Source organism: Mesoplodon bidens (genome assembly GCF_964165515.1).
Source record: "Mesoplodon bidens genome assembly, chromosome: 6".
Lineage (NCBI taxonomy): Eukaryota > Metazoa > Chordata > Mammalia > Artiodactyla > Ziphiidae > Mesoplodon > Mesoplodon bidens.
In genome coordinates, this window is record NC_138162.1 from 30,874,885 (window position 1) to 30,897,711 (window position 22,827).

The 22,827-nt window shown below is 36.7% G+C and overlaps 1 protein-coding gene across 3 annotated transcripts in view; it reads left to right on the forward strand.

Moving 5' to 3' along the window:
- Positions 1–22,827, forward strand: part of SLC44A1 (solute carrier family 44 member 1) — a 207,384-nt gene that overhangs the window by 136,908 nt on the left and 47,649 nt on the right. For 2 of the 3 annotated variants that reach the window (XM_081238425.1, XM_081238424.1), the window contains exons 13-15: positions 11,277–11,414; positions 18,490–18,726; positions 20,739–20,819. In XM_081238425.1, the coding sequence (XP_081094551.1) occupies positions 11,277–11,414; positions 18,490–18,726; positions 20,739–20,819 (456 nt within the window). Of the gene's footprint in view, positions 1–11,276; positions 11,415–18,489; positions 18,727–20,738; positions 21,608–22,827 lie in introns of those variants that run through there. The other variant, XM_081238426.1, reaches the window with a different exon arrangement.

Genomic DNA, 22,827 nt, shown 5'->3' on the forward strand with positions numbered 1-22,827 from the left:
AAGCTCTTAAGATTATAAAGCTTTTCTCTACATAGTATGAGTGGGAGTTATTTTTTGAGCACCTACTTAAATCCTTGATAGTATACAAAGCACTTCATATATATTATCACTTTCTCTACACAACTCTGAAAGGAAGGCACATTTCCTCTGTTATACATGAGAAAATTGAGCCTGGTACCTTGTGGCAGATCACATGACCTAGAGGTGGAGGAAGTTTTCTAATCTAAGTTTACCTAGATCTTACCATGACAATGCACAGCGTCCGACAGTTGACCCTTGAACAACATAGTTTTAAATTGTGTGGGTCCATCACAGATGAACTTCTCGCCCACCTGGCAAGAGGGATTTAATTTTAAAGGGAGGAGGAGTGAGGCTAATGATGGGGAGGCACATGCATTAGTCTACCAAGCAAGGGGCAGGGCTTTTTCGAGGGAGTGGGGTGCCACCCCCTTTTTATCCTGTTTTGGTCCTTAATGTACAGTACTGGCATGGGTGGGTGTGTCATTTAATATGCTAATGTAGTGAAATCAACATAGAATGAAAAACAAATTGTGCGGGTCCACTTATATGCAAATTTTTAAAATAAATACTACAGTACTGTACAATCCACTGTTGGTTGAATCCACGGATGCTGGAACCACAGAAAACATAAAGTTATATGGGGATCTTCGACTGTGAGGGGGAGTTGGCACCCCAGCCCCTGCATTGATCAAGGGTCAACTGTATATACATTTTTGTGAAACTTAAAGAAAACTAAAGTATAGTTTATTATAGAGAATATGCAAACATCTCAAACTTTCATCTTTCATGCTGTAAACTAAGATAAGTGATGGTTTTAAAGACAGTCTATTTAAATTAAGATTTGCAACATATTTTTAATTCTTATGCCCCTTAAAATAATATTTGCAACCAAACTGAATGAAATATGTGGTATAGATTGGACTTTGTGCCCCTTCCATTCCCTCACTCAAAATAAGAAAGGGATCATTTTACTTACCATTTCCCTTATTTAATGTATAGTGATCCACAAAGTTGTACATAACTGTTCCCCTTTTCCTACCATTGCTGTCTAGCTTGCCCCTATTAAGTGAGTTATTATGTAAAGATTTTAAACTTTAAGAGAATTTCTAGGTCCTTCAGTGAACAAAAGAAAGAATGTGTAAAAATGTAGAAGCTGTTCTCTGACCCGTGGCCAGGCAGGCCTGGGTTACCTGCCCGGCGATCCTCTGCCCTAACATATTTTCTTCCACATGACCAGTACTTTTTCACAAAAATGCACACGCCAGGGACCACTTGGACTAACAGGCATCCTTTTAAAAAGACTCCTGGGTGGTGATCATCTTTTATCTTGCTTCTGAGAATTGAATAGTCTCTAAGCCTGTGTCCTGCCTGAGCAGATGTTGTGCACAGGCTAAATGTTAATCATTATGCCTGTCTGTGGGCAGTTTTGCTCAAGATCAGGAAGGCGGTCTGGGAAGCACGTGGGTGGGCTCTAAAAATCTTAACTAAGTGGTCTGCAGAAAGCTCAGAGAACAGTTTTTAGGGGAAGCTACAAAGGACTCAGAATCTCTTGAGAACCTTAGCATGAATCTTTTAGACTAAGAGGTATAGAAGCAGAGGGAAATTTCAATGGCCTGCTATGCTCTTAGCACATTGTTCTTCCTGAAGAGGTCATCTTGACCTTTGTGTATCACATGTAGCTCATCTTGCTGCCTTGAGAGAGGGAAAACGTTTATAAAGTATCCACCTACTTTTTTCAGTCAGGTTGAATATAAAGCAGTTGCATAGATCTGTAGGAATATTGCCAAGAAGGCTAAACTTCTATGAGAATATCCAACCCTGGAACTGAGGAGTGGAGAAAAGAAATCATTGTTGCCTCCTTTCATGTCTACAAATAGCCTTTTGCTCTAAAAGTAGATGGAATGGGTGGAGCTGGGTGGGGGAGAGAAGAAAGAAGCAGCAGAGGAAGAATAATAATTGTCAAATGAACTGAAGTTTCTGAAAATTAATGAGAGCAAAAAAAAAAAAACATCTGTAGTTTAGTTTGGAAGTGTTGGGTCTGCTCCTAGACTCAGCTGGTCTGATGATAACAGAGAAGAGAGATTGGAGGTGTGTGGATCCTCTCTTGCTTCTGTCTCTTCTTTCAAGGAAAGTTATGTTCAAACTGGAAAGCGGAGAACAACATAGTTAAGAGTTGTTGGTCCTCACTGAGGGGGTGGGATTTAAGACAACACCTAGTTGATTTAAATGGGTCATCCAATATCCTTGATTCTAGACATTATAATGATGCTTTTTTACATCAGCATTAATAATATATATGTATATATGTGTGTATACATATATATAGTATGTATATAGTTAATAGGGTATTTCCCTCTGAAAACCTTTTATTAAATAAGTGGCTTATTAGCCCCTGGATCATATCTTAGAATAGGGGAAATAAGGTTTTTCTCTTCAGGGAAATTGTATCTCAGATCACCAAGGACATTTGTCAATTGTTGAACTGAAGAATTATAGTAAAAAATGCTACAAGTCTAGAATTGTGGAAAAAGGTACTAATAGACTGGAAATGAGCAAATGTGGTTTGTATTTCGAAAGAGATGAGAAGGTGGGTTCCCTAGACTGTAAGTGACGTTGGTATTGATTCTTGGCGTTACTCTAGAGCCGGGGTCAGCAAAGTTTTTCTGCAAAGGACCGGACAGTGAATATTTTTGGCTTTGTGGGCCATAAAGTCCCTGCCACAATTGCTCTGTTCTGCCATCATAACATGAAAACAGCCAAAACAGTTTGTAAACAAATGAACATGGCTGTTTTCCAATAAAACTTATGTACAGAAGTACAAATTTAGCCCACAGGTGGTAGTTTGAAAACCTCTGCTCTAGAATAAATTGTTAAATAGGGTTTTTCCTGAGTACATAGGGAAGTGATGAGAACTGGGAACCAATCTGGGTTCTTTGAGAATAGATCAGGCTTGGGAAGTCTTTATCATTTTTCAGCCGAGTTACTGTTATACAAGATCAAAAGTATAGTTATTTCAGAATGTTTCAAAAGAAGCTTTGTAGAAGTTGAAAAAATGTGAACCACTGCAGTTAGGTGCCTGCTGCCTTTTAACTGATAGGAAACACTGGCAGATGACAGTATAAGTGAGCAAGCAGCAAATGAATGTTACCAGGACAATTTAATAGTATGATTTCCTTAAAATGTTGTGTATATTAGCTTTCAAGATAAGAAGACCTGCAAACATGATATAGTAATATATTGTGATGTTACGCCAATTTGTATGATGGAATTTCATATATCAAAATCATACTATATTTCTCAAAGAGCAACATAATTTCTTGCTGCTCCATTACTGAAAAAAGTTTATGAACCACAAGTAGTGACCTACTCAGTATAGTACTCTCTCCTTGGCCCTGAAAAGTTCTGCATTTTTAACCAATAAAATTAAGCATATAATGGCAAGCTAAATTTTTGATAACTCAAACCTCATCTTCATACCAGGTTCTTAATAATTAACACGCCTACAGTTGGAACATTCATAAATTAAAGACCATCTCTCCTGGGCTCAATGTTTAAAACTTTTCAGACAACACAGTGTAAAGTAAGCCCTACGTGTCCTGCAGTTTTCCAACAACTTCCATATTTTGGACTCACCAACAATTTCTTAAGTCAGCACAAAACCAAAAATTTCTCAGGACTGTAAGTTTTTGTTTGTTTGTTTATTTTGTCAAAAGGAAATTATTATTAGAATGATGAAAAATACCAAATCCATAAATCACTAAATGTGTATACACAAATATATATACATCATTGTATTTTTTTTACATTTTTTTTATTCAAACAGAAAGTCACAAAAATTATAATCATCCTCATTAGTTCACTCAGTCCCATGTAATATTTTTTTTCATCTTGATCTTTTGTTAGCACTTTTATGAATTCATCAGTTTTCCATTAGATTTCTGAAAATGCTAATTCATTCAGTTCAGCAGTACAGTCAGTTACCAGAAACCTGTACTTGTCAGAGTCTTTTCCATGAATTCCTTGAAGATGAAACCCTTTTATAGGAACATTTTTGCAAAACCATCAGAGTACACCCAGAACTGTGTGTAAATGACAAAAGACTTAAAAATGACCACGGTTAAAGGTTTGATGAAAGTTCATAATAATGCAATTGACAAGGAAATTTAGTTATTTCTGAGATACACATTTTAAAGTAATAACTAGAATTATAACTTATAACATTATACCAGAACATATATGATTTTTAGGAATCTCATGTAATCTCTAAAACATTTATATTAACATATTTCCATACAAATAACCCAAAGAAAGTTTAGTATTAGTTTTTTGGGGTTTTTTTGAATTTTTAAATTTTATTTAATTTATTTTTTTATACAGCAGGTTTATATTAATCATCAATTTTATACACTTCAGTGTATACATGTCAATCCCAATCACCCAATTCATCACACCACCACCCCCACCACCCCGTGGCTTTCCCCCCTTGGTGTCCATACATTTGTTCTCTACATCTGTGTCTCAACTTCTGCCCTGCAAACCGGTTCATCTGTACCATTTTTCTAGGTTCCACATACATGCGTTAATATACAATATTTCTTTTTCTCTTTCTGACTTACTGCACTCTGTGTGACAGTCTCTAGATCCATCCACGTCTCTACAAATGACCCAATTTCGTTCCTTTTTATGGCTGAGTAATATTCCATTGTATGTATGTACCACATCTTCTTCACCCATTCGTCTGTTGATGGACATTTAGGTTGCTTCCATGACCTGGCTATTGTAAATAGTGCTGCAATGAACATTGGGGTGCACGTGTCTTTTTGAATTATGGTTTCCTCTGGGTATATGCCCAGTAGTGGGATTGCTGGATCATATGGTAATTCTATTTTTAGTTTTTTAAGGAACCTCCATACTGTTCTCCATAGTGGCTGTATCAATTTACATTCCCACCAACAGTGCAGGAGGGTTCACTTTTACCCACACCCTCTCCAGCATTTGTTGTTTGTAGATTTTCTGATGATGCCCATTCTAATTGGTGTGAGGTGATACCTCATTGTAGTTTTGATTTGCATTTCTCTAATAATTAGTGATGGTGAGCAGCTTTTCATATGGTTCTTGGCCATCTGTATGTCTTCTTTGGAGAAATGTCTATTTAGGTCTTCTGCCCATTTTTGGATTGGGTTGTTTGTTTCTTTAATATTGAGCTGTATGAGCTCTTTATATATTTTGGAGATTAATCCTTTGTCCGTTGGTTCATTTGCAAATATTTTCTCCCATTCTGAGGGTTGTCTTTTGGCCTTGTTTATAGTTTCCTTTGCTGTGCAAAAGCTTTTAAGTTTCATTAGGTCCCATTTGTTTATTTTTGTTTTTATTTCCATTACTCTAGGAGGTGGATCAAAAAAGATCTTGCTGTGATTTATGTCAAAGAGTGTTCTTCCTATGTTTTCCTCTAAGAGTTTTATAGTGTCCAGTCTTACATTTAGGTCGCAAATCCATTTTGAGTTTATTTTTATTTTTTTATTTTTATTTTTTTTGCGGTACGCGGGCCTCTCACTGTTGTGGCCTCTCCCATTGCGGAGCACAGGCTCCGGACGTGCAGGCTCAGTGGCCATGGCTCATGGGCCCAGCCGCTCCGTTGCATGTGAGATCTTCCCGGACTGGGGCACGAACCCATGTCCCCTGCATCGGCAGGCAGACTCTCAACCACTGTGCCACCAGGGAAGCCCTTGAGTTTATTTTTGTGTATGGTGTTAGGGAGTATTCTAATTTCATTCTTTTACATGTAGCTGTCCAGTTTTCCCAGCACCACTTATTGAAGAGACTGTCTTTTCTCCATTGTATATCCTTGCCTCCTTTGTCATAGATTAGTTGACCATAGGTGCGTGGGTTTATCTCTGGGCTTTCTATCTTTTTCCATTGATCTATGTTTCTGTTTTTGTGCCAGTACCATATTGTCTTGATGACTGTAGCTTTGTAGTATAGTCTGAAGTCAGGGAGTCTGATTCCTCCAGCTCCATTTTTTTCGCTCAAAACTGCTTTGGCTATTCGGGGTCTTTTGTGTCTCCATACAAATTTTAAGATTTTTTATTGTAGTTCCATTAAAAAATGCCATTGGTAATTTGATAGAGATTGCATTGAATCTGTAGATTACTTTGGGTAGTAGAGTCATTTTCACAATATTGATTCTTCCATTCCAAGAATATGGTATATCTCTCCATCTGTTGGTATCATCTTTATTTTCTTTCATCAGTGTCTTATAGTTTTCTGCATATAGGTATTTTGTCTCCCTAGGTAGGTTTATTCCTAGGTATTTTTTTTTTTTTTTTTTTTTCTTTTTGCGGTATGCGGGCCTCTCACTGTTGTGGCCTCTCCCGTTGCGGAGCACAGGCTCCGGACGCGCAGGCCCAGAGGCCATGGCTCACGGGCCCAGCCGCTCCGCGGCATATGGGATCCTCCCAGACCGGGGCACGAACCCGTATCCCCTGCATCGGCAGGCGGACTCCCAACCACTGCGCCACCAGGGAGGCCCCCTAGGTATTTTATTCATTTTTTTGCAGTGGTAAATGGGAGTGTTTCCTTAATTTCTCTTTCAGATTTTTCATCATTAGTGTATAGGAATGCAAGAGATTCCTGTGCATTAATTTTGTATCCTGCAACTTTACCAAATTCATTGATTAGTTCTAGTAGTTTTCTGGTGGCATCTTTAGGATTCTCTATGTATAGTATCATGTCTGCAAACAGTGACAGTTTTACTTCTTCTTTTCCAGTTTGTATTCCTTTTATTTCTTTTTCTTCTGCCATGGCTAGGACTTCCAAAACTATGTTGAATAATAGTAGTGAGAGTGGACATCCTTGTCTTGTTCCTGATCTTAGAGGAAATGCTTTCAGTTTTTCACCATTGAGAATGATGTTTGCTGTGGGTTTGTCGTATATGGCCCTTATTATGTTGAGGTAGGTTCCCTCTATGCCCAGTTTCTGGAGAGTTTTTATCATAAATGGGTGTTGAATTTTGTCAAAAGCTTTTTCGGCATCTCTTGAGATGATCATATGGTTTTTATCCTTCAATTTGTTAATGTGGTGTATCACATTGATTGATTTGCATATATTGAAGAATCCTTGCATCCCTGGGATAAATCCCACTTGATCATGGTGTATGATCCTTTTAATGTGTTGTTGGATTCTGTTTGCTAGTATTTTGTTGAGGATTTTTGCATCTATATTCATCAGTGATATTGGTCTGTAATTTTCTTTTTTTTTTATAGTATCTTTGTCTGGTTTGGGTGTTAGGGTGATGGTGGCCTCATAGAATGAGTTTGGGAGCGTTCCTTCCTCTGTAATTTTTTGGAAGAGTTTGAGAAGGATGGGTGTTAGCTCTTCTCTAAATGTTTGGTATAATTCACCTGTGAAGCCATCTGGTCCTGGACTTTTGTTTGTTGGAAGATTTTTAATCACAGTTTCAATTTCATTGCTTGTGATTGGTCTGTTCATATTTTCTATTTCTTCCTGGTTCAGTCTTGGAAGGTTATACCAGTCTAAGAATTTGTCCATTTCTTCCAGGTTGTCCATTTTGTTGGCATAGAGTTGCTTATAGTATTCTTTTAGGATGCTTTGTATTTCTGCTGTGTCTGTTGTAACTTCTCCTTTTTCATTTCGAATTTTATTGATTTGAGTCCTCTCCCTCTTTTTCTTGATGAGTCTGGCTAATGGTTTATCAATTTTGTTTATCTTCGCAAAAAACCAGCTTTTAGTTTTATTGATCTTTGCTATTGTTTTCTCTGTTTCTATTTCATTTATTTCTGCTCTGATTTTTATGATTTCTTTCCTTCTACTAACTTTGGGTTTTGTTTGTTCTTCTTTCTCTAGTTCCTTTAGGTGTGAGGTTTGATTGTTTATTTGAGATTTTTCTTATTTCTTGAGGTAGGCTTGTATAGCTATAAACTTTCCTCTTAGAACTGTTGTTGCTGCATCCCATAGGTTTTGGATTGTCGTGTTTTCATTGTCATTTGTCTCTAAGTATTTTTTGATTTCCTCTCTGATTTCTTCAGCGATCTCTTGGTTATTTAGTAACGTATTGTTTAGCCTCCATGTGTTTGTGTTTTTTACGTTTTTTTCCCCATAATTAATTTCTAATCACATAGCGTTGTGGTCAGAAAAGATGCTTGAAATGATTTCAGTTTTTTAAAATTTACTGAGGCTTGATTTGTGACCCAAGATGTGATCTATCCTGGAGAATGTTCCATGCGCACTTGAGAAGAAAGTGTAATCTGCTGTTTTTTGATGGAATGTCCTATAAATATCAATTAAATCTATCTGGTCTATTGTGTCATTTAAGGCTTGTGTTTCCTTATTAATTTTCTGTTTGGGTGATCTGTCCATTGGTGTAACTGTGGTGTTAAAGTCCCCCACTATTATTGTGTTACTGTCGATTTCCTCTTTTAGATCTGTTACCAGTTGCCTTATGTATTGAGGTGCTCCTATGTTGGGTGCATATTTATTTATAATTGTTATATTTTCTTCTTGGATTGATCCCTTGATTATTATGTAGTTTCCTTCCTTGTTTCTTGTAACATTCTTTATTTTAAAGTCTATTTTACCTGATATGAGTTTTGCTACTCTAGCTTTCTTTTGATTTCCATTTGCATGGAATATCTTTTTCCATCCCCTCACTTTCAGTCTGTATGTGTCCCTAGGTCTGAAGTGGGTGTCTTGTACACAGCATATATATGGGTCTTGTTTTTGTATCCATTCAGCAAGCCTGTGTCTTTTGGTTGGAGCATTTAATCCATTCACGTTTAAGGTATATTATCAATATGTATGTTCCTGTGACCATTTTCTTAATTGTTTTGGGTTTGTCTGTGTAGGTCCTTTTCTTCTCTTGTGTTTCCCACTTAGAGAAGTTCCTTTAGCATTTGTTGTAGAGCTGGTTTGGTGGTGCTGAATTCTCTTAGCTTTTGCTTGTCTGTAAAGCTTTTGATTTCTCCATCGAATCTTAATGAGATCCTTGCAGTTGTAGCTTCTTCCCTTTCATCACTTTAATTATATCATGCCACTCCCTTCTGGCTTGTAAAGTTTCTGCTGAGAAATCAGCTGGTAACCTTATGGGAGTTCCCTTGTATGTTATTTGTTGTTTTTCCCTTGCTGCTTTCAATAATTTTTCTCTGTCTTTAATTTTTGCCAATTTGATTACTATGTGTCTTGGTGTGTTTCTCCTTGGGTTTGTCCTGTATCGGGCTCGCTGCACGTCCTGGATTTGGGTGGCTATTTCCTTTCCCATGTTAGGGAGATTTTCGACAATAATCTCTTGAAATATTTTCTCTGGTCCTTTCTGTCTCTCTTCTTCTGGGACGCCTATAATGCGAATGTTGTTGCATTTAATGTTGTCCCAGAGGTCTCTTAGGCTGTCTTCATTTCTTTTCATTCTTTTTTCTTTATTCTGTTCCATGGCGGTGAATTCCACCATTCTGTCTTCCAGGTCACTTCTCAGTTCTTCTGCCTCAGTTATTCTGCTATTGATTCCTTGTAATGTAGTTTTCATTTCAATTATTGTATTGTTCATCTCTGTTTGTTTGTTCTTTAATTATTTTAGGCCTTTGTTAAACATTTCTTGTATCTTCTCGATCTTTGTCTCCATTCTTTTTCTGAGGTAGTGGATCATCTTCACTATCATTATCCTGAATTTTTTTTCTGGAAGGTTGCCTATCTCCACTTCATTTAGTTGTTTTTCTGGAGTTTTATCTTGTTCCTTCATCTGGTACATAGCCCTCTGCCTTTTCATCTTGTCTATCTTTCTGTGAATGTGGTTTCTGTTCCTCAGGCCGCAGGATTGTAGTTCTTCTTGCTTCTGCTGTCTGCCCTCTGGTGGATGAGGCTATTTAAGAGGCTTGTGTAAGTTTCCTGATGGGAGGGACTGGTGGTGGGTAGAGCTGACTGTTGCTCTGGTGGGCAGAGCTCAGTAAAACTTTAATCCTCTTGACTGTTGATGGATGGAGCTGGGTTCCTTCCCTCTTGGTAAGTTTTAGTTCCAAAGTAGGTATACGTTCCCTTCTAAGACTCAGACATATTTCATGTTATGTTACTTATTCACATTTCCCAGAAAATGCCAATGCTGTTCTAGAATGCAATGTAAAAAAGAAGGAAAAAGTCTGAGTGGTCAAAGAAAACATGACCACTTCATATTCTATCATATACCAATTCAGTCTGGCCTAAAAAAGAGCAAAAGTGAGAAGGGGGTGGGGGAGAGAGGAGAAGGGAGAGATTTTTAGCAATTTATTAGCTTCAATAACTAAGAAGTCCAGAATCTGGCTAGTTCCTAATCATGCAAACATTGTCACCCAATGCGAGTACCTGGTTCCTCTCTCTGTTCTGACTTCCATTACGTTGGCAAAACAGCCATGGCAATTCGTACCCTCACACCCTGCTGTCCAGAAAAATGAGAGAGCTGCTCTGTCAGGAGCACCTATGGAAGAGAAAGAAAACTTCTTTTTTTCCCCCGGAAGCTCCAGGGAACATCTTTTATTTTCATAGGCTCTGATTAGTTTATGTACCAATCCCTGAATCCGTTGTTGTAGGTAGAACATGTTGATTGGCTTACATCAGCCAAGGCCCACCCCAAGAGCTGGAGGTAGTGTCAGTTTCACTCAGACTCCAAGAGAATGGGGAAGGTCTGTTTTCTTAAAGGGGATTTAGGATCCTGCCCTACGAGGGAGGGGTATAAGCTTGGCAACAGACAGCTGTCTATTGCAAGAACTATGAGATAAGACAGCATAGAAGAAAGTATCAAAGAGGAGGTGTTCCAGATAAAGCAGCACAGCAATCTGATGCCTTTGTGTGTGTGTTTGTGTGTGTGTGTGTGTGTGTGCGCGCACGCGCGCGCAGCTTTTAATGCATCACTGAAGTGGTAATAATGCATCACTGATGTGCATGGTAATGAACCCAAGATATCTAGGCAAGTTTAAATTATGATTTGATGTACTAATACATGGAAGAAGTTAATGGATATTGGAAAGGTTTATGTGTTTTTTAATAAATATCAATGTTTTTAAAGGACCTAAACTAGGCCAAATGAGAAGCTCTCATTACCATATCAGGTTTTTTTTTAATGTCTCATATTTCCTTGTGCTTAATCTAAATCTGTACCTCACCAAAGCCATGGGTTTAACTGTGAAATAGTTTTACAAGCTATGCTTTAACTATGTTTGGTTTAAATCTTAAAGATTATATTTACTGATGAAAAATTGTTTTTGCTTTTTGTCCAGAATGCATACACAGCCACAGCTATCAACAGCACCAACTTCTGCACCTCAGCGAAGGATGCCTTTGTCATTCTCGTGGAGAATGCTTTGCGAGTAGCTGCCATCAACACAGTGGGGGATTTCATGTTATTCCTAGGCAAGGTAATAAGACCAAGTATATTATCTGAGACAGACAGTAAATTTTTGCATATGCATATAGTTGCTCTTTAATTTCAAAAATATATGTAGCCCACAAAAAAACTAAAAGTCACATAATATACAGCAAGCACTTACAAAACCCTTAATATGTGTCAAGCACTGTTCTAAGTACTTTACATGTATTGTGCTCATTTAATCCTCATAATAAATTTGTAAAGGAAGTACTATTATTATCTTCATGTTACAGATGGGGAAACTGAGGCATGGAGCAGTTAAGTAATTTTCCCATTACATATTTTGAATTAAGAAACAGTCCATGTAATGGTTAGGGGCACTGCATCTGGAGCCTGACTGCCTGGATTTAAATCCTGGCCTGACTAGCTGTGTGACCTGAGGCAGGGTATATAACCACTCTGTGCCTCGGTTTGTCCATTTGTGAAATTGGGGTAATAATAGTGCCAAACCCCTAGAACTCTGAGGGTTAGACTGATTAATACGTGTAGGGTACCTAAGATAGTGCTTGACACATTGCAAGTTCTTGATGAATATTAGCCGTCATCGTTACTATATATAAACCCCTTAAAATAGAGCTGTTAGGGAATGAGACCTAACTGTCCTCAAAAGTGTTTTTCTATTCTGTGCTATTAAAATCTGCAAAATATTAGATAACATTATAATTGAGGACTCGCTTTATCTTTGTATCTATATTTCAAACCATAAAATACTCAGAAAATTTGAAAGATTGAGTTAAGAAAACGGCACCACCACTATAACCTAATAAGTTATTTTTATATTCCCTCCCAGTGTTTTTTCACAGGCTTATATTTCTGTAGTATAACAATCCTAGTATACATAGCTATTTCTTCTGCTATTTTTCACTACATATTCTATCATATACATTTTTTGTATTACTTTGATAATCTTCATAATTACTCATTATCATGATGGCCACTGTTCCATCAAATGCTATTCTCTTACTGCTGAACACTTAAGTTACTCCAACCACTGTGCCTTTAAAATGTTTTTGAAAGGGAATTAAATATTTGATGTAGAAAGGCATTGACTAGCACTGTGTAATGTAGTTTTAAGTTCTCAGGCAATTGTCATCTAAAAAGAATTATAAAACCATACAGATAGTTATTTTGAAAATTTGTAATTAAACATACGTTATGACTCCTGGATTTGTTTTTGTCATGTTTTAACAATAAGAGGAAATGTTTTATAGTAAAAATTGCATGAGTTAATTCATGTTAACGAATGAGTACAGGTCTGACCCTGTCAGTAACCATTGCTATTATTTATGTGCTATATGACTAACTCAGGAAGGCTTCAGATTTTTTGTTCATTTTTTTATGTATTTATAATGGACCCCTATTGCTAAGAAAGATATGAAGCAACTTAAAATAAAAACATATATAATGCAGAGCAATTAAAATAAGAGAGAAATAAGAAGACATATAAAGAATAAGGGAGAAAATTATACCAAGTGGCAACATTTGATCATGATGATGATTTTAGTAACTCTGATTGAGACACTTGCTGAGTACCAGGTACTGAGGGCAGTGCTTTATGTGAAGTGTTATATTTGGTCCTTCCCTGTAAGGAGACCTACTACTATTATCTTCATTTTACAGCAAAGGAAACCAAAGTTTAGAGAGCTAAGTAGGTTGTCCAAATTTAGAAAACTCGAATGTGGCAGAGCTGGAGTTCAGACTCAGATCTGTCTGACTTCAAAGTTTTTAATCACTGTGTGCTATAATTGCCTCAACTGACATTAATTTTGTCCCTGGGCCTTTTTTTCTTCCCCCTAAAGCCTTTTGATTCTGATGATGGTAAACTACTGGAGATAATTCTAAATACAGCATTACTTATAGTAGTGACTAATTGTAAACAATGTACTGCCTGACAGTAAAGTTTGGAAATAATAATCAACAGACTGTTCACCTCTTAAACCCTGTTTTTTTATTTTATTTTTTTAACTTAAAAAATTTTTTTTGGCCACCCCATGTGGCTTGTAGGATCTTAGTTCCCCAACCAGGGATTGAACCCGGGCCCATGGCAGTGAAAACACCAAGTCCTAACCACTGGACCACCAATGAATTCCCTAAACCATGTTTTTTATTGAGTTTATAATGTGATAATGTGTATAATAAGTGGAAAAGCTGAGTAAAACTACTAGACCATCACAGAACCATTTTAAAATGTGCATAAAAATGTGCATAAGAAAGAGAAAGAAAATTAATATCTCAAAATATTTTTAATAACGATTGCTTTGGGATATTGAAAATATGAGTGATTCTAAGCACCTCCTCCCACTTTATCATATGACGGTAAAGTTTCTATGATATGATAGAAACTTTGATAAACTTTATGATATGATAAAGTTTCTATATTAAGTATGCATTTCTCTTATAATGGAAAAATATATACAAGATAAAATACAGTGTTTTAAAATTGGCTTTGAGTTTTTCAGCAACCTAATGACCTGTAAAAATTTTTTCTTTAGGTTTATCATAACCTTTTTGTCATTCAACAAATATTTATAGAGTGCCTACTGGTAATGTACTAGGGGCTATTCTGGGTGCTGCTTATATACTAGTCAATAAAGAGAATTTAAAATCTGGTAGAAAAGGAAGTTTTGTATCCCTTTTTTCACTTCGTGTTATATTATGAGCATTTCTCATTTTATTAAAAATGTCTATATAGTTGTTGTATCATTTATTTAACAAAGCCTCTGGGGTTTTTTGGTTTTTTTACAGTTGAACTTTTCTCAATTTTTTACTATTATAAAGTGAAACTTTTGTATACCAGTTCTTGCCCACATTAATACTTATTTCCTGAGGCCAGAATCCTAGAAGTGGAATTAATGAGTTCAAATACATAATAGGATTTTTGATACATATTTCCAAGTTGCTTTCCAGAAAAATATAATTTTGAATAACATAATATTTCTAATGTTATAAAAACAAGAGTTTTAAAACCATGAAAGGTAAACACTTTTTAAATTGAGAAATCAAAAAGGAGAAAGATAAGAGGAAAAGGAAACTTCTGGGTTTCCAACATACTAAGATAAATTCTTGTTTTCCTTTTCCAAAAATATAGTTCTGATCACAGAATGCAATACATCTTTTTTTTTTTTTTTTTTTTTTTGCGATACGCGGGCCTCTCACTGTTGTGGCCTCTCCCGTTGCGGAGCACAGGCTCTGGACGCGCAGGCTCAGCGGCCATGGCTCACGGGCCCAGCTGTTCCGCGGCATGTGGGATCTTCCTGGACCGGGGCACGAACCCGTGTCCCCTGCATTGGCAGGCAGACTCTCAACCACTGCGCCACCAGGGAAGCCCTACAATAAATCTTTTAAAGAGTTTCTTTCATTACAATTAATGAAATTAATGGCTACTAGTATGCAGAAATAGTTTTTGATCAGATAGTTCAACTAGGTAGATCATAATAAACATTATGAAAGTGTCAGGAACAAACTACTAGTACATGGAACAACTTGGATGAATCTTGAGGGAATTATGCTGAGTGAAAAATGCCAATCCCAGAAGATTAAGTGCTGTATGATTCCATTTATATAACATTCTTGAAACAACAATATTATATCAATAGAAATGGAGACCATATATGTGGTCACCCAGTTAGTGATAGGGAGGGGGGAAGTAGGAATATCTAGAAAAGGTTAAAGTGAAGGATGCTTGTGGTGATGGAAATGTTCTGTATCTTTGTCGTATCAGTATGAATATCTGGGTTGTGACTTTGTGCTATAATTTTGAAAGGTCTTACCATTGAAGGGAACTGGGTAATGGGTACATGGAATCGTTCTGTTACTTTTTATAACTGCACGTGAATTCATAATATCTCAAAATTTTAAATTTAATTTTCAAAACCTTGATTTTAGAAAGAAAACAAAAGACAGTGTCATGTATTCCATTTCTATGAAGCCCCAATGATTTAATGGAATGGTAAATTAGATTTGGAAGAGACCTTAGCTCCTCTAGTTTAGTGGCTTGTAACCTATGATCACTGGCCTACAGGGTCCTCAAAGATTAAGAATAGTGATTTAGAAGCTTTTTAAACATTTTTAAGTCTAATAGGTATTGCATTTTAAGTCTAATAAATATTGCATACCACATATTTATTGCCAATAAAACTATACCAAAAGAATCCCCGAAATCTTGTTTCTTTGCTTCTGTTTGAAATTATTTTACCTCTATTTGATAATACTTTTTATGACAGTTAGATGTTCTAGCTGACAATTTAATCTGGCTTCAATTATTAAAAAATGAAAATATGAGTTACTTGTTGATGCTATTTTGTTGGTAAACAAAATCTTTCAAAACATGGGTTCCATGGGGGAAAAGGGCATCATAAATGCAAGATTTATGATGACAAAAAAAGAAAGAAAGAAAGAAAGAAGCTAAGTTTGCCAGTCACTATGTTAAATGCTTTCAGAATGCTTATTTTAACAATTACAGGATGTATGTCCTATTGTGTCTCTCTTAAAGATGGAAAAACAATCTCAGAAAAGTTAAGTGAACTTGCTTAGAGTCACAAAACTAAGAAGTTCTAACTCTGATTCAGTCCTACATCTTTCTGACTCCAAAACCAGCATCCTTTTCTTCCTGCTTCTCACATCCTACTCTGTGTGTGAATCTCTTCTACTGCATCACAAATAATTTATCCTTTATAACAAGAATGTCTAAACCTTTAAAATCAAACATCCTGTTACCAAAAAATAATTTGAGGGCTTCCCTGGTGGAGCAGTGGTTGAGAGTCCACCTGCCGTTGCAGGGGACACAGGTTCGTGCCCCGGTCCGGGAAGATCCCACATGCCGCAGAGCGGCTGGGCCCGTGAGCCATGGCCGCTGAGCCTACGCGTCCGGAGCCTGTGCTCCGCAAGGGGAGAGGCCACAACGGTGAGAGGCCTGCGTACTGCAAAAAATAATAATAATTTGAGCATGTTTCCCCAATATATTTACATTTATTTATTAATGACATATGTATAGCTTTCATTAATAGATGCTTTATAAAGTGTAAAATTTTAAATGTATGAGAAATACTAATAGAAGTCCCAGGTGATTCTCTTGAACCTTCTCTTGGCTATGTGTACTGTACCATGGAGATCAGTGATATAGAGCAGTACTCCTTATAGGCTGTGGACTTTCTAAGAATCACCCAGGGGTTCTTTGAAAATGAATATTGCTGAGCTTCATATTAAATCAAACCAATCAGATTCTCTGGGGGCAGGACCCAGGAATCTGCATTATTCACAAACTCCCCAAGGGATTTCCAGCCCCTCTAATAGTTTGAGAACCACTAATGTATCCTCTGCTTGAATGAGTGCATGATACCCTTTCATTATATTGGGGAGTATTATTATATTTCTTTGACGTTTTAAGCTAAATGTCACTAGTTTTTGAAGTTGGTTCTCATGTGACAGTACTCTACCTTAACAGTTTTTGTCTCAGCATCTACTTGTCTGAGCCACATCTTCTGCCTATAATTGACTTTAACATTTCAAATGTGGTTTTACTTTTAGTGCCATAGGGAGAGTGTAAAGCAGCTGAGTTCTCCCATAGGGTGGATGTAAAAACATTGAAGAAGAGTATAAGAAATAACTCATCCTAAAATTGAAACAGAAGAGTGAAAAAAAAATGGACCTAATTAGCTATTTGTGGACATCACCCCAGAAAATAAGTCACTGTGAGAGAAGATTCATAGGTATATTGCCACAAAAAAATCATGGGAGGGGAGCAGACCCAGATTTGCTCCCTAAAATCATCTGAGAGAGTGTTCAATTTATAGCTTAACCAATATATCCTCTGATGCATTATAATTCCTGGTTAAGATAATGGTGAATGAGAGATGTTTTGGTGTTGATAAATAGTGAGGGAAAAGCAAAAGAAGAATTCTCAGTCTGCCTATCCTCAGCACTGGGCAAGGAAAGGCTGCTGTGGTTCTAGGAACTCTTTCTTTTCCTTTGTTATTTAAAGCTTGTTGCTAGGCCAGGTAAAGGGCTGGGGAAGAGTCTGGCTAGGATTCAGTGTAATCTGTTACGGTGATATATCAGTATCCAAGTATTTGCTGAATTTTTACCTGGAAAGAGTACTGGTGTTGGCATCTTAACACCATTTTTTGAATGGTATCTGCTCTTTATTCTTCTCTGTGGCCTTGGGCAGACCAGCTAGCCCCTCTAAGCATGTTTCCCAATCTATAAAATGAGGCTGATAATGTTTGCCATAAGCCATTCATAGAGTTATTGAAAAACTGAAATAAAAAGTATTAAAAGGAACACAGAAAATTTAAAGTGCTGCATGTACAAGTGTTGAAGCATCAGAGTAGGTGGTTCTTGACAGTAGGCAAATGACTATTTCTTTTATTTTTACAGCATGAGTGTGTTTGGCAACCTCTTTCTCCACAAATAGTCCAAATCAACACTTCATGGCAAATCATATTAAATTCACCACATATTCCATGTGAAATAAAATATGAAACAAAGAAAAGCTCTTAGAGATGTTTGTTGCAGTGTTATTTATATCTGAAAACAATATGTCTGCAAGTATAGGAGAATGGTTAAATAAATTTTAAATCACCCATAAAATGTAAATATGTAGCTGAATACATATTTATGAAACATTTATGATATATAAATATTAATGAAGAGCTTTTAATGATATGTTTATATAATACTATTTCATATATGTAAAAATGCTTAGAAAAAATACATAGCAATACCCTGAAATGTCAATAATTTTCTTCTGAGTGCTAACTGTGTATAATTTTTTTTCTAATACGTGTATACATTTATCTTAAAAATTGCCACAGATGCTAAATAAGTGAAGTCTTAGGAAACAAGCATAACATTTGGAAAACTTGATTATTTTTAGTGTCGACAAGGATGATATTTATGTTATATCATATACATGTATATGGGTATTTATGGATTATGCTTTCTAATTTGAGGTGGCATGGACTCATGCAACCATCATTTATAAATGGTAAAGTCTGCAAATGATGAAGAAATAGTGGTTTTATGCAGGAGGTTATTAAATGTGATCTTTGTTCTCTCTGCTTTAGGTGCTGATAGTCTGCAGCACAGGTTTGGCTGGGATTATGCTGCTCAACTACCAGCAAGATTACACAGTATGGGTGCTGCCTCTGATCATCGTCTGCCTCTTTGCTTTCCTAGTCGCTCATTGCTTCCTGTCCATTTACGAAATGGTAGTGGATGTATTATTCTTGTGTTTTGCCATTGATACAAAATACAATGATGGGAGCCCAGGCAGAGAATTTTATATGGATAAAGTGCTGATGGTAAGTACCTCAAATGCCCTCTACTGCTTTAAGGATAAAAATACTAATATAAATATTTTGTAGACCATTCTCTGTATTTAATTCCCATTATATGAAACTGAGTAATTCAGAATGAAACCTTCAGCACCCGTGAATGAGGTTAGTCTTGGGGAAATCAGGGAAGAAGATCCTCTTGGCATGAACGAGACCATTTCAAATCTACCTAGCTAGAGCAGTTTCCCATTAATAGTCCTGAGTTCACACTATTCCATACTGCTCTCTCCATCTCTCCAGTTAGATACACTTGAATCGACTTCGTTAGCCCTTAACCTGGAACATTGGACAGCTGGTGTTCTAAGTGCCTTTTCCTGACTCAAAGACAAAAAGTTTTATTTCCCAGGTTGTAGTGCCTGTCTGTATTTCTCCATCCACCACCTTTCCAAGTATTATTGCTGTCAGCTCTGTTAAAACTCATTATCCTAAGTATTCCAGGCCAAACTGAAGGAGTTTTGTAATGAATACACATTATCAGACCCATGACTGGTAGATGGTATTGTTTTCCATTAGTCAAGATCTGAACCTTTACACAGATATTATATTCAGATTCTTTATAGTTATGTAGCCTCTGCAGCCTCCCTATATTAGAACCTCAATTAATTTTTTAAAAAAATTTAGAAACCATTCTAAAATGGTTTAAATACTAGTATCAATGTCAAATGCTGCCCAATTAAAGATGTGTTTTAGGGCTTCCCTGGTGGCGCAGTGGTTGAGAGTCCGCCTGCCGATGCAGGGGACACGGGTTTGTGCCCCGGTCCGGGAAGATCCCACGTGCCGCGGAGCGGCTGGGCCCGTGAGCCATGGCCGCTGAGCCTGCGCGTCCGGAGCCTGTGCTCCGCAACAGGAGAGGCCACAACAGTGAGAGGCCCGCGTACCGCAAAAAAAAAAAAAAAAGATGAAAGATGTGTTTTAATAAAGCTGTAAAATATTCCTATCTCAAGAATGGATAATATTTAAGATTAAACATTAGACCTTGAAATAACAAACCATCTTCCAGAAACATGGTTTATCTAGTTAAATCTAAAATAAATGTATTAATAAATAAGCTAGATTTTTTTTTTTCAATCTCGAAAATTCTAAGTGATTCAACTGACCTATTTGGCACTCATTATCTCTTTTACTAAGAACATTACCAGCTACATTTTGGACATTTTCATAATCTCAATTATAATCCTAACTGATTATTTTCATAATGGAATTTGACCTAGAAGCATCATCTCTCTTTTGATTAAGGCATTTAGGAGGAGATTAGGCATTTTAAGCCATTTTAAGCCACTGAAGAAAAGCAGAGTAAAAAATATAGTTTTTATTATTTTAGTTTTCTCTATAAGAATGATGAGGATATTGAACGAGGAAGTGCTCCATAAACTTTGACAGGATAGAAATGTTTCCTTCAGGGCATAATCCCATTTTAACTACTTCTATCCACTGGTTCTGGTTGTTACTCCCTGTCTTCCTGCTTTATGGAGTAATTTCAAGGCCAGATAGACTTTTTTTTTTCAAATAGCTTATTTATGGCTTGGTAAAAACAGTATACTATACTTAGTATCAATGCTTTCTTTTACCTCCTAGGGTTATTTTAAAGAGGAGGCTTATAGAGTAAAATGTTGTTGCTTTTCCATTTAACCTTGATATGGAAAAAGTAACACAACAAATAAGACAGTATTCTAAGTGTGGAAAAATAGTCTTTTCTAAAAAACGAACAGTATTTTCTCTTTCAGATAGAACTAACATGTCTTTGAGCCTAAGTGAGATTGTCACAAAGAATGGTGGGAAAAAAGATTTTATATCAACAGATTGCATCCCCACAAATTTAGCTGCTCTTGTGTGTGGTACCAAATATTACTTATTGCTATGTTTTTAGGCCATCCATTTACCATTACTGAGTCAAAAATGTAAATATTCTTTAGAAATCATCTAACAACTGAAGTCTGAAAGGACCTAAGAATTTATGTAACTTGGTCCCTGTTTTGCAGGAGTTTGTGGAAAACAGTAGGAAAGCAATGAAAGAAGCTGGTAAGGGAGGTGTTGCTGATGCCAGAGAGCTAAAACCGATGGTAGGTGGAGATGAGGAGGTGGCCGCCCTCCAAGAATTTCACTTTCACTTCCTCTCTCTCTCTCTCTTCACTGACTGCACTTCTTCAGGAGAAGCTTTTGTGATCTGTGTCACGCAGGACGTGCTGCTCTTTCTGTTTGTGTGTTTACCCATCACTTGGATGGCAGAATTCTTGTCACAACTGAGACCACCTTCTGTAAAAGTAAGCTGAAAGGAACAGTGTTCATGGCGGGGCAGGGGATATTTTTGTCCCTGAGATGAACTTGCAGTTTCCATTTTTTTCTTTTTAACTGTCAGTGTTTAGTTTTCATGGGACTGAACATTTGGTTGTGCACTTGAACTGACGGTTTGATACTTATTTTAGAAATGATGATAGCAATTCCTTTCAACTTGCTGAAATTCATATTCCTCCCTTCTTTTAATATTGGTTTGTTTATGTTGCTGTCTTTTCCCCTTTGCTGACTTTTTCTTCTGTTGCCTGGATTGTACTTTCTTTGTTTCTTAAGCTATTTTTCAGTAGCAAACAAGGCTATTTCCGTCAACACCCACATTCCCACTCAATAAGACAATCTGGTCTTCTCCAGCCTCAGCTTAATTGTGAGAAAGATAAATTACCTCTGGTCAGCGATATATATAACCACTCTCCTTTCATGTGAAAAAAGCAACTTAAAGTTAACCAGTATAAGAAAATCCTGAGTAGCTTTTCCCATATATATCCTCACCACTGCATAACGACAGATGTCTTTAGCTATATTGGTCTAATTACTGCTTGTATTACAAGTGTTTTATTCTTAAACAGCATGTTTATTTCAGAATATTATATAATTGCCTACATCCTTAAGCACTTAATTTTAAAACAATGTGCCTTCTATTTGCATATAATGTCCAAAAAAAGGAGAAGTGGGGACTCTCTTTTCTTTCTCCTTTATACTTTAATAAATGGTTTGATTTATAGGTGTCCAACTTAAGAAATATGTAGTGTAAAACAAGCCCACTTAAGTATGTAAGAACAAAGGAAATGGCTTCATTGTGGGGATGGGGGTGTGGTATACGTATATGCAAAATAACTGCATATTCAACCTACATTAAAGCCTCAACAGAATGTTTAGATACAAACTCTTCTCTGTAACCCCGTTCAATGCCTATTTTGGTGTTGCTCTTAATAGCATTGATGATGATAAAGTCAAAATTTCAGTGTTTATATTCCCAAGGCACAGATCACTCTAATCATAAGTAAAAACATGTAGAATGGCCATGTAACTCTTATTTTTAAGTGTGCATCAGACAGCACTGGATGAACAGGGAAGGGGCGCTAATCACCAATCCCTCCTGTCAGGTTTCTTGCCTCCCTACCCTTTCTTTCTGCATCCCTCTTACTTCATGTGGGCTGAGGGGGGACCACAGTGAAAATTCTGCCAGCCCTAAGATAGTCTGGAAAAATGAGGAAGGTTTCCTTCTTGCCACTGCTTGGTTGTCCTAATTGTTCAGAAAATAAGATTTCAAACCTAAAACTTTTAAAAGACATATAAAATCTTAAAATGTAAACCACCCTTCCCCCCCTCTTCTGTCTTTCCAGTGGTTGAAGTGTACATTAAATCACTCTTCAGTAACAAGCATTTAAAGAAAGGGAGAAATAATTAGAGGTTTAGGACTAGCTACTTCGACCATGAATTGGCATGTATTTCTGTATTATTCTTGAGGGAAAGATAGCTGAATTGTGGTAGATCAGAATGCAAGTATACTTTCTCTTACCTAAACCCCTGATTCATAGGTGTTAATAGTAGGAGAATTGCCTAGGTTATGTGGCCAGAAATGTAGAAATTTTTTCCCCCTAATATTACTTTCAGCTTTAAATTAATGTCCCTTAATTCAAACACCACATTAAAATCTTCATTCCACTTTTATTTTATGTTGTTCGTTGCTTGCAGGTTAATGGCAAAGCCCTCTGCTGTGTCCCAAAATACATCTTCCATGTGCATTGTTTTTCTGGTGCTTTGGACATTGTAGCA